This window comes from Musa acuminata, chromosome BXJ2-8 (genome assembly GCF_036884655.1).
Source record: "Musa acuminata AAA Group cultivar baxijiao chromosome BXJ2-8, Cavendish_Baxijiao_AAA, whole genome shotgun sequence".
Classification (NCBI taxonomy): domain Eukaryota; kingdom Viridiplantae; phylum Streptophyta; class Magnoliopsida; order Zingiberales; family Musaceae; genus Musa; species Musa acuminata.
In genome coordinates, this window is record NC_088345.1 from 4,850,687 (window position 1) to 4,867,320 (window position 16,634).

At 37.6% G+C, this 16,634-nt stretch overlaps 1 protein-coding gene and 1 long non-coding RNA gene across 7 annotated transcripts; both read left to right on the forward strand.

Annotated features, from left to right (window-relative positions):
- The first annotated feature begins 260 nt into the window (after positions 1-260).
- Positions 261-6,870, forward strand: LOC135619482 (uncharacterized). The gene is made up of 5 exons (XM_065121537.1): positions 261-408; positions 1,918-2,901; positions 3,018-3,827; positions 3,907-4,025; positions 4,115-6,870. Exons 1-5 carry the CDS (start codon positions 261-263, stop codon positions 4,562-4,564), a joined length of 2,511 nt encoding a protein of 836 aa, XP_064977609.1. The 3' UTR covers positions 4,565-6,870.
- A 4,797-nt stretch (positions 6,871-11,667) lies between these two features.
- Positions 11,668-14,125, forward strand: LOC103993626 (uncharacterized). 6 transcript variants are annotated; one of them, XR_010489180.1, is made up of 3 exons: positions 11,668-12,598; positions 12,678-12,804; positions 12,898-14,125. It is a non-coding gene; the product is annotated as an uncharacterized LOC103993626 (long non-coding RNA). The 6 variants fall into 6 exon arrangements; XR_010489181.1 differs by having other exon boundaries at positions 12,720-12,804; XR_010489177.1 differs by having other exon boundaries at positions 11,668-12,220; positions 12,518-12,598; positions 12,678-14,125.
- The last annotated feature ends 2,509 nt before the right edge of the window (positions 14,126-16,634 follow it).

Consider the following 16,634-nt stretch of genomic DNA (forward strand, 5'->3'; position numbering starts at 1 on the left):
TTATAATCTCTTAATTATATCATATATATATATATATTAGATTATGAGAAAGTTCGATAAATTATATTTTTTTAAGATAAAATTTTATCGCCTTACTAATCATAAAATTACATTCTTTTAAACTCTTTAATAGAATTAATTAAGGACAGTTTTCTCATAAAGGTCCTTTCTTTCATTAATTATCGGCATATCCCCGCGTGTGCAAGTTTAGGGGCTTTATTATAAATTAAACAATAATAGGGCTCTAAGTGTAAAAGGAAATGGGACTAAACCCTCCCTCCTTCGCTGCCGGCCGCCTCGTCCTCTTCTCTCGAAGTGAAAGGCTCGCTTCTACGTTGCCGGTTGGTCGTATCCGCGATTCCATTCGGGTACCTTTGCTCCGTTCTCGGATTCCTCGGTCGCTTTGCGGTCTGTTTCTTGAACCCTAACCAAAGAATAATCGTGTATTTTAGGTTTCGCCCTTGATGTCGTTCGTGTTTGTTTCACTTTTGCAAGCTTTTGTCGGTTGTAATCGTGTCTTTCTTTCGACGTTTGCGCCTTTTACGGATCCGTGGAGCTTTTCCTTATTGAAAAGATTTGTTCTTAACTGTTCTTTGTGGTGTTCCACACCGGGATTGAAATTTCTTGTTGGTTCAGGGTGCCTCTTTCGAAAGAAAGATTGCACCTTTTTGGCTTATAGGTGTTGAAAATGGATTTAATGTGGGTGAGATAAGAACAGAACGAGTAGAGGATGCGAGAGCGGAAATTGAGATGGTGAGTGAGTTACATCCAGTTTTAGGGTTGTTTGGTTGGACGATTAAGTAATGGAACAAGGATTCGTCCCGTAGCCAAAGGGGCATGAGGTCAGATGTTGTAACCAATATAATATGTGGTTTCGACACATTCACGACTCGAATAAGAATAGTATAGTTAATTACGTCGTACAGAATAACTAATTCTCTTGGTATGTATTATTGAATGGTGGCCCTACAATTTTTAAGTGGATTATTTTCTCTTCTACATTGTTCTAGAAATGGTTGACCGCAGCACACTGAGTATTAGAGAAAAGGGGGGGGGGATTAGGAAAGTAAATGTGTAGAACTGGCAACTAGCTGCTGGTGATGAGTGTGGAAGGAGACGGCTGTTGGTGGTGGTGATAGTGTTAGGTTATTAAGCATGGTGAGTTGCATTCGGATGGACCCAAACTTGGGCCCATTAAGTCGAATTCATCAATCAAATGAAATGGGTTTTTCAACCACTAGATTCTCAAACTCAATAATAAATTTGGTTTGTGTCAAACCCATTTACTTGATCCAAATAACTTAATCAAGTTGGATCTGAGCAAATTGATCAAATTTTAAGGTGGTTTTAGCTAGAGCATTTGACTTGTCGATTCATTTCAGATAATTAGATACTAGCAGCTTTTTTTAAGGTAAAAAGCTTTCTGATTTTTTTATGCATTCAAGCTCAACCTGGTTTGCTAGGGGATACGATGGACGCTAGATTATTGCATTGGACGTCTTTGGGCACAAAATTTCCCAACTTGTGACCTACTATATGATTTGTTTTTCATTCTTACTTTTCAGTGATTATCTGTCCACTCTTCCTCTTACTGTTTATTACTATATACAATAATGAAAAAAAAAAGCTAATTCATTATCAAAATAAAGAATACTTTCAATTTCCATTCAGAATTGTTTATTTTATACTGAAACCTTGCTTCTTTTTTCATCTTACTAACTTTGATATGTTCTTTTATTTCCTGCAAAACAGCACCCTGTTAGGATTTTCTATTATCCTGATCGATGGATTTAAGCACCCTATTAGGACAAACAACACCTTGTAGTTATAGGCTTGCAACATACTACATGATCTGTTGTTATTAACATATTTCATAATGTATTTTGGCCTTGATGTTTGATCTTTTTTATATTTCAGGAATAATGACAAGTGTAGAGAGTAATTCAGAAGATTCATCGGCAAAAAACTCAAGAAAGGATCCCGGTTGGAAATACAATTATCTAAAGGATCCTAAAGATCCTAATGTGGTGACTTGTATTTTTTGCGAGAAAACTACTGGAGGTGGCATTTTTCATGCAAAGCAACATCAAGTAGGGAACCTCGAGAATGTATCAGTATGCAAAATGTGTCCACCTGATGTAAAAGAAGAATTACTGGCTTATATGAATGATAAAAAAACACAAAGAAATGAATCTTATGAGATTTCACCCGAGGATGATATTCAATATCTTAGAGATGATGATGAAGGGGTAGATCATTCAGAAAATGTCAATGCTAGTGGGAAAAGAATATCTCACAAAAAAGGAAAAGAAGTTGTGATTTCTAAGAAGACTAAAAAAGGACCAATGGACTTGTATATGTTTCAAGAATCAAAGAAAGTTATACGAGGTCAAAAAGGAGCAAAATTAACACAAACAAGTATAAATGATGATTGTGATGAGGAAATACGTGCAAGAACGATACAACACATTGCTCGCTTCTTCTATCAAGCTGGAATTCCCATTAATGCTTGTCATTTAGATAGTTTTAAAGAGATGATTGAAGCTATTGGAAGATATGGTCCTAAATTAAGACCGCCAAGTTATCATGAGTTGAGATGTCCATTATTGAAAAAAGAGTTAGAGTACACAAATGATTTGTTGAAGGGTCACAAGAACATATGGGTAAAGCATGGTTGCTCTATTATGTCAAATGCTTGGACCGATATGAGACAAAAGAGTATAATTAATTTTATGGTCAACTGTTCTTTAGGAACTATGTTTGTGAAGTCAATATATGCATCTTCCTTTATAAGATCTGGAGAAAAGACATTTGAGTTACTTGACAAGTTTGTAGAAGAAATTGGAGAACAAAATGTCATTCAAGTTATAACTGACAATGGAAGCAACTATGTTTTAGTTGGTAAGATCTATCTTTTGAATGTTTAAAACTTTTAATTACTTTATGTCTCCAAGTTGAATAGAAGAACTATATGACTCTTATGTCTTATCAATTTTATTATCCTCTTTCTTTCATAGGTGAATTACTCCAAGCAAAAAGAGAACACTTGTATTGGACTCCATGCGCGACACATTGTATCGATTTAATGTTGGAGGATATTGGAAAGATTTCATATATCAAGATGACTTTAGAAAGAGCGATATTTCTCGTTGGATTTTTATATAGTCATACTGGGACTTTGAATATGATGAGAGGATTTACAAGCAACAAAGAATTAGTAAGGTATGGTGTCACACGATTTACTACTTCATTTCTAACATTGCAAAGTGTGTACCGTCAAAAACACAACCTTATAAATATGCTTACCTCGAATAAATGGGTGTCAAGTAAATGGGCAAAAGATGCAAAAGGTAAGAGAGCCAGTGATATTATCTCAATGTCATTCTTTTGGAATCAGATAGTATATACGTTAAAAGTAATGAGCCCTCTTGTTCGAGTTCTTCGGCTTATATATAATGAAAAGAAACCTGCAATGGGATATATTTATAAGGCTATGGATAGAGCTAAGGAAACAATTCAAAAATCTTTTGGTGGAAATGAAGAAAAGTATAAGCATATATTTGCGATCATAGATAAAAGGTGGGAATGTCAACTTCATCATCCACTACATGCAGCAGGACACTATTTAAACCCAGAATTCTTTTATAAAGACTCCTCCATTAAGTTTAGTGTAGAAGTTGTATCTGTGTTATATCAGTGCATTGCAAGATTGGTTCCAGACATTGAGATTCAAGATAAGATTATCAACGAATTATCTTTATATAAGAAGGCTGAGGGTCTTTTTGGAAATCCTATGGCAATTCGATCGAGGACAACGCTATCCCCAGGTATTTATAACTTTATATAATTAACATCATGTAAATGCATATAGTATGTTATTGTTAATAATGAAGTTAAAATTTGCAGCTGAATGGTGGAATCTATTTGGAAATTCTACCCCGAACTTGCAGCAATTAGCTATCAAAATTCTGAGTTTGACTTGTGGTACGATGGGTTGTGAGCGAGATTTGAGTATCTTTGAGAATGTGAGTATATAAGAATATTTTAGTTTCAACTAAGATATTCTTTTTCAGATAGATGTATTAATATATTTTTAATTTATGTTACATGACAGATTCATGCGCAGAGAAGAAATCGGTTGGAGCATCAACGATTGCATGATCTGATCTATATAAAGTATAATCAAGCACTAAAGGCTCGTTATAATTTGCAAAATGGTATTGATCCAATCTCATCACAAGATATTGATGATTCAAATGAATGGTTGGTGGGAGAAGCGGGTGCTAACTTGCAAAATGTCGAAGACGAGTTTATATTTGAAGATAATAATTTGACATGGGGAGATGTGACAAGAGTTTCAGGTGTTGGAGAATTAAGAACATGCACAAGACAACTCACAAAAGCAAAGTTGAGTGCAACAGCCTTACATTCATCACTTGTCATTGTTGAAGAGGAGGACAATTATTTTGATGAAGCTGAACCAAAGGAATATAAATCAACTGAAGAAGAAGAGGAAGATGATGATAAGTTTAAAAATGATGAAGTTAATTATGATGATTATTGAATCTGATGTTAATCTTCTTCTGTTTTGATATTTTTGTTATTAGAATTTGGACATTATAATTTGGTACTTTATATGATTACAATTTGATGTGTTATCTTTATTTTTGTGATCATATTTATTAATCAGAATATAAATTTTATAAATTTTAATATTCGGGAGCGTCTTGCTTCGCTCGGGCGAGCGCTTAGTTAAGCCTAATAACTCGGGAGTTTTGGGATCTTAGCATCTTTTGGCGCCTAGCACTCTTAAACATTGCATCTTAGTACAAGGACAATTATGAGGTTTAATTTACTTCCTAAGAATAATGCTAAATGGGCTCGAGACTCGTTCATAGTATGTGAAATGATTTAGACCTAACTTTTGAGCAAGGAAAGCCATTTCAAAAAGATTGTAGTATATATTAACCCACGAATAGAGCAGGTCATAGCCTGGGTGAATTTCAACCCTAAAGAATCGGTACACACATATTAGGTGTTCTTGGTGTGTTTTAAAGTGGACGGGTATCATAAATTTATTTGACTGCATTCAATGTTATAGTTATTGCTGAAACTGGCTTCTTTTTTGTTTCAACCATTGGGGCATCGATGTTTTTTTGGTCTGAGGCCTCTTCCATGATGACTTTGGCTACTGCAATTTGCTCAGCCAGTATCCCAAAGTGTCAGATATGTGTACCAAATTATGGTATGATTTTATTTTTTGCTCTTGGTTCTGCATCTCTCTCTTACACTGCTGCCACCACCACCAGGGCCCTCTTTTTTTGTGTTTTTTTTGTGGCATGTGTGGACCTGTGGCACATATAAATGCCTCTGATAGCCAGCATGAGACTGCATCCCTGGAAGGCAATTTTTGTTTTAGGTATAATTTTGTTTGCAAATTCTTCTATATTTTCATGTTGTTATGTCCTTTTATTTTTTTTCACTCCAAATGGTAGGATCCTTGTGTCACTATTGCTTTTCTGCATAGAATGTTAGACCAGAGATTCTATTACTGTAGTATTGACTATTTGCAATCTTGGGTGCATTCATGCTAAATACATGTTAGTGTGATGTCGGCATTTCAACCTATCTGTTAGGCAGGAAACTAGGTAATTTGGGAATAATGGAGGTGTAATAAGAATAAGTTAAAATTGTAAAATCGAATGAGAATAGCTAGATTGACTAATGGATTGCTACAAGTCTGCAACAGGTAAGAATTCAGCTTGGGAAAAAAAGAAAAACAATAATCAGAATAAATAATTTGAACTATTCATTAACAAGACATGGGTTGTTAATGCAGAAGTCATTTTGTTATATTTTTGTTTCTGGAGTAACTTTGTTCATTCGGAAATATAACAAATCTTTACACAGTCTACCAGTATTATCCTCATTTATTCTCCACCATTGTCAAATGCTAGAGAAAGAAATTGATCTAGAAGGCCCTCCATGTTCTTGGCGTACATCAGTTGTGATCTGTGATAGCAAGCAATAAGCATGGTTGATGCTGAGTTGTTTTCTCTTGCAGTTTTTTGGATTTTAGGATCAGGAGCTGGTTCTTTTCAGACAAGGAGTCTTACTGTCGGGACCCAGCTTCTTGTTTATGGATGGGGAAGTAACAGGTTGCTATTTGAATGTACAGTTTGGAGAGTTGTGATTGGCCTAGATACCCAACTACAAACTCACCTTCTTGTCTGTTCGGTTTGTGAAATATGGCTGACCATCTTTTGTTGAAGTTGTACAATTCAGAACTCGGCATTTGGGAGACTTTACCGGATATGAATGTGTTTAGGATATTATGTTCTGGCTTCTCTTTAAATGGGGAATTATTACGTTATAAGGGGCATGTCAAGCCATACGGATTTTTCAATGTCTGTTGATGAGTATAACCTTGAAACAAGGACATGAAGAAGGATTAGGAATACTTATCCTGGCAGCAGTAGGGATACTCGGTCTCCCCCTTTGGTTGCTTGTGAAATAATAAGCTTCATGCTGCAGATCAACCTACAAATGAAATTGAGAAGTATGATAAGGAAAATAACACCCGGAATGTTGTAAGATGGCTGCATTCAAGGCATGTAGTGAGTGAGTGGTGGTCATAGAGCACCTCGAGGTGGAAATAATTGTTCTGCACTTTGGTGTCGTGAAGATGGAAACACAGGTGAAGCAGGAGCAGAATATGCTGTCAGAGAGAGCTGGTGCTTTTGTTTACATCCGTGTAGTAATGGGTTGTTGAAACATGCAAACAAATGTGCGCCGGCTATAAATCATAGGTTAGTCAGGAAGTGTTGCTGCATTTAGTTCATGAAATGACACATTTACTGGTTTTTTTTTGCTTCGAGTACTCAATAATTTGCATCGGCTCAGGATACTACTCTGCACTCTCGTAGTCAATGTCTCTTTAGACAAAGTATACCATCGAGGTAACATGGAGACTTCTTTTTCTTATCTAACTGATTTCTCAATTGCATGAGGTTTTGGTGGTGATAGTATACAACTGTTGTTTTTTTATTCTTGATGATTCAGTCTCAGTGTTGTTAAATCTACATACTCTGCAATGTTCTTCTGGCTTGAACTCCAGAATTATGACTTGGAAATGTCATGCTCTTTTACTTGCATGTCCAGTTTCGTCGTAGCCATCCATATCCTTTTCCCTTTTTTGCAATTACTAATTAAGTTCACCACATTTTCATCTGGCTAACCAACCAGGGAATATAAGTGATTCAAACATACCTAACTATGCTTGTCAATTTTGGTTTTAGTCCCTGAAAATGATAAAGATATTTCTGAGTAGAATTTTCTGTGGTTCTTCATACATCTGCATGAGGTCTAGTATGAGCTTCTGCAACTGTTAAGTTTGCACTTATCAGCCCATTAAGATTGTGTGTTAAGATCATATATATTGAACTTTCCATGACAACTTAGTATTAATTGCTCAAATTCTTTTGCACCTGTTGTTATATATTATGTGAGCTGCTGCAACTGTCAAGTTTTCACATATCAGCCCATTAAGATTGTGTGTGTGTGTGTGTGTGTGTGTGTGTTAAGATCATATATATTGAACTTTCCATGACAACTTAGTATTAATTGCTCAAATTCTTTTGTACCTGTTGTTATATATTATGTGAGCTGCCGCAACTGTCAAGTTTTCACTTATCAGCCCATTAAGATTGTGTGTGTGTGTGTGTGTGTGTGTGTGTGTGTTAAGATCATATATATTGAACTTTCCATGACAACTTAGTATTAATTGCTCAAATTCTTTTGTACCTGTTGTTATATATTATGTGAGCTGCTGCAACTGTCAAGTTTTCACTTATCAGCCCATCAAGATTGTGTGTGTGTGTGTGTGTGTTAAGATCATATATATTGAGTTCCTACAAGTTTCTGTTTGAGGAAACAAGGAGATTCAGTTCCAATCTGTAGAACAACCTGATATGTTCAGATAATGAGTTCATACATGACATCAAGTCCATACTGAACTCAAACCCCCATGGAATAAAAGGATCATTTGAGAAAAGCAACATTTAGCACCAAAAACCATCACCCTCCTACCCATCTTATCTATATGCTCATGGTGTATGTAGTATTATGTTCACCTAAGATTGCTTAGTTGCTTTGTGATTTAGGTGGCACAAGTAATGAGAACAACAAAGCTTTGGAGCCTGCAAGCTGTTTCCTGCACAAACTAACTTGTCTTAACCTTTTGTTGTTGTCTTGATTGAGTAGTCTTATATGCTTAGTTAATAGTCAAAATCCTATACCATGGTGGAAAGTCCACAACTTTACATGTCAGTCTTATTCATTTGACCAAAGAGTGAAGGGACATGAGATTTGTTCTTATCCCCTTCCAAACCCACACTTGTATTCTATTGTGTGTATGTGTTATATATGAAGTCCACAAAAGATGTGTCAACCACTCTACCTACGCATTACATTTATATCCAAAGTGACTTTTTCCAAGCTTTCAAATTCTTCTTGTCGGGGCTTTAAATTACAAAAGGGTGCAAATCCAAGAACAATTATTCTTTTCTTTTTTGTTGTTGGTCATGAGAGGGAACATGCTTACACCTTTCCAAAAAGCTTGAACCAAAATTAAAAATATAAAGGTACATCATTAATCATCCCACTAGTGGGAGCTAAAGGAGAAACTAAATTAAATTTAGCTTGTGTCTATCTAGTCTTTGTAGCATCATGTGGAGATCCAATCCCTCTTATATTTATCTAAAGTAGAAGTGTGATGGAGATTGAGATATGAATTTATATTGGAGTTGAGCCAAAAATATAATTATCAATATTCGAAATTTTATTTAAATTAAATATATATAATTATAATTAAAAATATCAATTAGTTTATCTAGTAAAGATCACGACGAAGATTGAGACATGATTTTATATTTGAGTTTGAGCCACGACATAATTTTTTATTAATGTGCGATCTTTATATATGATAATTTTTTATTTAAATTATATATAAAATTAAATTTATAATTATAATTAAAAATATCAGCTAATTTTATCTGATAAAGACAACAAACGATGATCCAATGGTGAGCTCTCCACAGTCAAAAGAGTACAACACCACTGGCTTCCTTTTTCCTAAGCCTATGATTTAGTAGGCTATCCATGGCAAGCCTACGGTACCATAATACTCTCACTAGTGATGTCCGGATTTGCTCCTCACGAGAGGGGCGAAGGCGGGTCACAGCCCCTTCGCTGACTCTTATCATTGCATTCCATGCTCACACTTCGACTGTCCCATCACCATCTCACCTCTATTATATGATTCCTAATGACATAATATATCCATATTATATATATATTTAAGTTAGAAATAAAAAGTCTTCCTTTTTTTCTTTTTCATGTGAAATGGCAAATATATAATATCCATTTCCCACTCTATCTGATCTTACAAATAGTGAAAAATATGAGTTTTATTAACTTAGTCTTATGACCAAAATAAAATAAAATTAAAGAGTGCACAAACCCTTTTCTTTTTTGTGTTTTGCTTGATAAGATTTGATTTCCTCGGCTGAGATTGTGACACGTGTTCATTTAGATTGTGGCCCAGCTGTAAAAAAAAGCGAGACTGCCATTTGTCATGTTGTCTTGTCTCGCCTGTCCTCTTAGTTTTCCTCCCTTTTGTCGGGAAAAGGACACCGAATCTTACAGCGACGCCGCGCTTGGCGCGACACCACTCCCCATCTCCACCGTCCATCGCGGTCCTCCACGGCAGATGATGCTATCATGTAAAGCACCACCGTTTTCCGTTGACCGTTTGACCCCTTCTTCCTCCATGTAATCAATCAATACCTGAATTAGATCGAGTTTAGCGTTGATGGTGCCAAAAGTGGTGATCTCCGGCCATCAGATTTGAGTTGGATCCAATCTGATCCGCTTTGCACGAGAGATGATATCAACCATGTCACTTTCCTTTTTGATAGGAATGCCTCAAGAATCATTAGTGTCCCTTTGTTCCTTCTCTTCCTGCCTTCTTTGAACAAGAGCTGATCAAAAGCGAATGATGGATAGCTCCGAGAATGATTCCGAGCCGCGAGGTCTTGCATCTCAGCAAGGTGAGCTACAGGTGCTGATCTCCATCGTTTGTCCGAAGGTAATGAACTGAGATGTTGTTAGGGGCGTGGGGAGAAACACCCACGTAATTGAGCTATCACCTGATTCATCACAACAGTGGAAAGAAGAGTTTTGATTCTGGTAAGCGTCGAAAGAGATCTCGGACCAACCAAAATGTTTTCTCCATCCCTTCTTTTCCTGGTCAAACATGAAAAGGAGCTCTAATGGCTTTCTCGTGACACGTCCACAGAGCTTCGGTGGATCTCCTTTGGACTAGTCTCGCAAGGGATAAATGCATCGAAACAACACGACTCGTGCTCTCGAAAGACGTCCGAGTTCAAGGAACAAACCGCTTTCCGAGAGCTTGCTGCCCGGAACGGAAGAATCATGAACCACCATGGAAGTTGTTGATGGCGCAAACACTAGATTTCTCTCTCGTTAACTTGATGGTAATCATGTCACCATGACTTTCGTGTTCCGTGCAGCAGAGAAGTCGGTGGATTTGGCACACTAAATGCGAGAAATACATGGGTCATTTTGCCAGGTTTGAGTGCCGATGCAGATGGTATTGAATGTTCATCAGGTGATCGAGACTACCATGGTTTATTGCCTCTACCAGATTGCTGGTTTAAGAACTCCATGCATGTCTTCTTTGGTGATGCCTTCTGTGAACTCAGCGAGTATGCATGATCTTGATCTTCATATGTACAGATGGTTTTCTGCACCAAACAATGAAATCGTCGATGCCTTAATGTCTTCTGCCAGTGTCTCTCCTTTGCATTATGAGAACTACATATATGCATCGAAAAGCATTCATCTTTCCAAATTAATCTTAATTGCTCACTGTGGAATTGCATCAGTTGCCTGAGATATGTCCTCGAGTTTTAGGATCATCATCATCATCAAAACACATGCAGCAATGACATCCTACTGCATGCAGTCTTCCAAATCTCTACTCATCTTTCTGCAGAGAAAGTAGCAGATATGACTTGATTAAATAACTATATGGGCACTAACATCTTCATTGAATACACCTCCAAAAAGAAATGATGAGAACTTGAGACATTAGTTGACAAGTTAAGATGATGCAAACAATTTCATTCTCCACTCCTTAAAGATCTTTTCGTTTTGACCTTGGGAAATGTTACTTGTGCAACCATATAACTTGAAAAATCTTAAGCTAGAAAGTTATAAGCCAATACATGATATGCCCATCTCATCATTTAGTTATTGTTGTCCATTCAGAAGTTAATATTTGGCTCTCAGTCAATGCTAGATTGACTTATTTACTGCTTCATTAGCTGCACTTATGAGCTGAGCAAATGGGAGAAGTAGAGTTTTTATGAACATTAAGCAATTGGTAACCCACTTTGTATGGTTACACCAAAAAGTTTATTCTCTGCTTAGTTGTCTCAACTATATATATTGACTATAAAATGAAAGCATTGTAAATAGAAGAAATACATCATGTGTATGAGGAGAAAATGTCAAAGTGTTGAGAATACATAAGGAATATTGTCTTCTTTTTTGCCCTGATTGGTAGGGTGAGGTGAGGTTGGCTGCAAGAATCTGAAGTTAATCCAAGTGCACCAGACAAACCCCAGCGCAGAAGAGAAAGAGAAAGATCCCACAGAGGGGAGTGAAGAAAGCCAGTAGCTAGCTTTATTTGTTGGCCCTCAAGCCCTGCAAGCTGGGAACCAAAACCTTCACAGTTTCTCCCCCTTCGTCTCTCTCCAAGCTCAATCCCACAGCCATGTCCATGTCGAGAACCAGTTAAGCCCCTGCTAGGGTTTGCTCAGTTTGGGAAGGTGGGATGGGGTTTCCCGCAGTGGGTGGTGAGTTTGCACCACAAAAAGTGCCTCCTTTGGGTGATATTTTAATGCCTATTTGCTTTTCAGTAAGGAAATCCTCCTCCTCTTCCTCCTCCTCCAGGGCTATAAAACTTCTACACCTCAACCTTAGTCCCTCATCTTCTCCTCCACTTTCTCTTTACCTCTTTTTCTTCAGAGATCAGGTGGCATTGGGTTTGCAGATCCAGTGGTGTTTCTTTGTATCCATGGGGAGAGTTTTATGGGGCTTCATTCTCGTTGAGAGGAAGAAGAGATGACAAAGGGTTGTTCTCTCTACTCTCTTTCTTTCACCCATGCAGAGAAGAAGAGGAGATGTTGGGAAGAGTACAGGTGAAATGGGTTGTGCCTGGCTCCCTGTATGCCACACGTATAGACCAATCCTTGGAGTGATTGGCTACTGTGGGTGGCGTGCAAGGAGCCAAGCATGCCCCCTTCTCTCTCTCTCTCTCTCTCTCTCTCTCTCTCTCTCTCTCTCTCTCTATGCATGATCTTGCAGTCATTTTATGTAAGAGATCATATACTTTAAGTTTGATCTCGATGAAGGTTTCATTCTTTTGCAGGTCTAGTCACCAACCTCACGACGGAGAGAGAGAGAGAGAGAGAGAGAGAGAGAGAGAGAGAGAGAGAGAGAGAGTCTAAGAGTAAGTGTTTTGAGTCGATTCAACAATCTTTTCTATATGCTTCCGAGTCATATTTCATTGAAGCCTATGCGACTTCCAGTTGGTGTTCTTCTGCTCACTACAAGTCGTGCTCATGATACAGAAGTGGGTCTCAGTTTCTTGCATTACATGAACATGGATGAAACCAAGGAATCCACGACATGGATTTGGATCCAGCAGCCTTGACAGTAAGGATGCCATCATATCTTCTCTTTGCTTACGTTGTGTGCTGGTCTGCACTATGGATTCCGTTCTTATGCTTAGTCCATTCTGTCTGCTAGATCTCAGATGTGTCAGTCCCTCCAAGTAGTCTTTCACTTCTACGGATCTCCTTAAAGAACAACAACATGATCACGAGCAAGAATGCTCTGTAACATCTCAAATCTCTCCCTTCTCTTTCTGGTCTTTCTGCTGAACTTGCTCAAATGACGTCCGCATCATTCGCTGCAAGAGTTGGGAGCTCCCATCTCCTCTCATGCAGTCAGTTGATCATCACACCGACATCTCCTACAGCCAGTGATATCAACAACAGCTTCGCTGTTCTCAACAACTCCTCCATCCTACAACGAAGCCACAATCGAGTTCAACGATCAAACACGAGTTCAAAGCTCAATTTGACGCCTCAATCTGAAACCATTCCGTTCCAAGTCTCTCTTCAGGTGTTCTTCGAGTGGTCTACTGCTGTTCGTTCTCTCTCATTATCTCTTGCATGGTGGAGCACAGCAGCTCCCTCCGCTGGGTTGGAGGGGCTCCTATACCACCATACTTTTATGCCTTGCTTTTGTTGGTGGCAGTGCAAGCAAGAAGAGAGCCCAAGTGTTTTGGCTCAGAGGGTTGCCAGCTTTCTACCCTTCCGAGGTCTGAGCAGCTTTGTGTGACATCCAAAGGGAATTTTCAAGGTTAGGGAAGGAAGCCCATCCGTCATCAAGTACTCCGAAACCCTATTTCCCTGTCTCCAAGACATACATGTAATATAATATACACAACACACACACACACACACATCTCCATCACACGGTCTCTTCCTTCTTCTTCTTCTTGCTAATCGATCTGTCATACTGCGATTCTGCTCGTTCCCTCCACATGCTTACACCAAAGCTTACATACAAATGGTGCAGAGAGAATGGAGCAGCTCGACTGGACTACTCTCCTCAACTTGAGGTCACATGCACATCTTAAAGCACCGAGGATCTCCATGGACAGGGACTTCTCCTGCAGGATCCAAGATCTGAGGTCAATAATGTTCTGATGATGCAGTACAAGCTCCTCAGATGGAATATATTCCACATGATGCTTGAGGCTGTGATGTACTTAGGAAGATGCACAAGCATTCTATGAGTGTAACTACATCAACATGTAGATTTCTCGGAAGAGGTCCAGCCGAGACCGTGTGAAGATGAACAGAAAAACATCAGTCATCAAAGCATCCTAAAGAATTTTGGGATAGCATTTCGATGCATACCTTACAGCCGATATCACCTGATTAATCTAATCTTAGATTCTTTGTCATGCTATCGTTCCAATTGAGTATGATTTTATGTAAAACTTTTTGAACTTAGCCAATTAAATAACACAAACACCTAAACAAATCCACCATCTCATACATTAGATCTCTATGTCTGATAGTTAAAAAAAACTTGATCCTACTTTGATAGGAGTAGTTTCAAGGTACTATGGAAGTTCATGTAGTGCTGACGTCCCTCGCGGTTTAAACTTTTGAGTCATGGAAACAATCTTTCTATTTGTAATAAATCATGTCGATCGATGGTTTACACAAAGCTAAAAACAAGACGTGCTTAGTTAGGACTTCTTCTTCTTCTCTGGGATTAGGTTAAGAGATGATAGAGAATTAGACAGAATGGACTTGAAGTGTTAGGATCTACAAGGAGATGGCATTGCTTTTGTGTTATTGTCAAGGAAATGGTTATCTTCAAAAGCATGCTGTTCGAGTGTCAATTTCTTTGTCCTAAATGGAGAAAGACACTCAAAGAAGAGATGCTTTAGGTGTGACTGATAGTCTGTAGCTGTAACACTTTTTAGCATTAGGTGAACACTAATTTGAAAGAGACATGGAATCTTGAGTGATGCAAATAACTAAACACAGAGAAATGAAGAGAGAGAGAGAGAGAGAGAGAGAGAGAGAGAGAGAGAGAGAGAGAGATTTCAAAAGTTTGACTGCTTTTTGCAGTGTCTCTCTTTCACAAAGTTTATCCTAGTTAAGAAACTACCTGCTGATGACCTTCCAGCAATTGAAACCAACACTGTAGACAATGAGCAAGCACTGAGTTGAGATCCTGGAAGCAGTTTGAGCATGACCTGCCCAGCATGATGCCAGCCTCAGAAGAGAGAAGGGAACCAAACTCACTTGGTTTCTGGCCAAAGCAGAAGAATCCAACACAAGTGACATTAACTGGATAGACACAACAACAGCAAAGGAGCTAAGAGAACCAGCCTACTAGCCCAGTAGGCCAGTTGAGCATTTTGAGAGAGAGTGAGAGAAAAAGAGAGAAGAACCTGCCTGCACACCCAGGGTGGCAAAAGGACAACAGCAAAAGTACCTTTTGGTACAGAAGTGGTACAGGGTTGTTTATAGCAGCTAATCAGCTATACCAGGATGCTTATATGCATGTGCAGTTGTGAAAAACCATGTCAGTCAGAAGAGGGAGAAATGGATTCAAGGCAGGGAAGAGAGAGGAGAGAGTAAAACACAGTGGAAATGTTTGTTAGTGTTTATGAAAGAAACATACTTTAGTTAGTAGCACAACTATGAAGTGATTCCAGTAATTGTGTGGATGAGTAATTGCGTGGATGAGAAGAGTTAAGAATTGATTTATAGTAATTATCTAGGTAGTTATAAACATGTTCTAAATAATAGTCCATGATCTAAAAGTTATAAGATAGTTTTTATACCTAACTTAATCATGTATGAGATGATGGAGTTAGGTAATTACCATTAGGTTCTATAAATAGGATCATTATTTATGAACAAGATGAAGAGTGTGTATTTAGGAATATCTTGTATGTGTTTTATGTCTTACCTTTTATTTAAATACTACATCGGTTTTCTTAATTCAAAGGATTCTTTTTAATTACATCGTAGTATTTTATTTTTATCGTTTTCTTACTTCATCTCGAACATTTATGGTATCAAAGCCAAGTTTCAATTTAAACTGGGCATTATGGATTTCAATGATAATTTCATGTCTCAACTCCTTATTCTCATCTTCTCGGACAAATGCTATGAATTTTAGAGTATCAAGATGAATGACTCTATTCAAGTCTCAGGATCTTTGGGACTTAATAGAGAATGGATATGCAGATCCAAATGAAAAATTCAAGCCGAGGGAGAATAGAAAGAATGACTCAAAGGCATTGTTCTTCATTTAATAAGCTGTACATGAGACTCAAGAATTACAGCAACGATAACCTCAAAGCAAGCTTAGTTGATACTTCAAAATGAATTTTAAGGCTTATCAAGGGTGATTACGGTAAAACTTCGAACCCTTCAATGTGAGTTTGAAATTTTGTTTATGAAAAGCAATGAATCGGTGCAAGATTTTCTTTCTCGAATGACTGAAATTGTTAGTTAAATGAAATCTTATGGTAAACATCTTCATTCATGATCATATAATTGTTGAAAAAATTTTGAGAAGTTTAACTCCGAAATTTGATCATGTCGTTACTGCAATTGATGAATCAAAAAATTTATCTACATTTTTATTTGATGAACTAATGGGTTCCTTGTAAGCACATGAAGCAAGGTTGAATATGTCACTTGAAAAAAGTGAAGAAAAAGCATTTCAAGTTAAGGGGGGGTCTTCTACTTCAAAAGAAGATAAAAAATAAATAGGAAGAGGACATGATAGAGGAAGATTTCGTGATAGAAGAAATGAAAGAGGAAGAGGAAGAGGACACTTTGATGGGCATAATGAACAAAATCAATCAAATTATGATAAAAAAAATTACAAGAGTGGAATTCAATATCACTATTATAAAAAGTTTGATCACATGAAGGCAG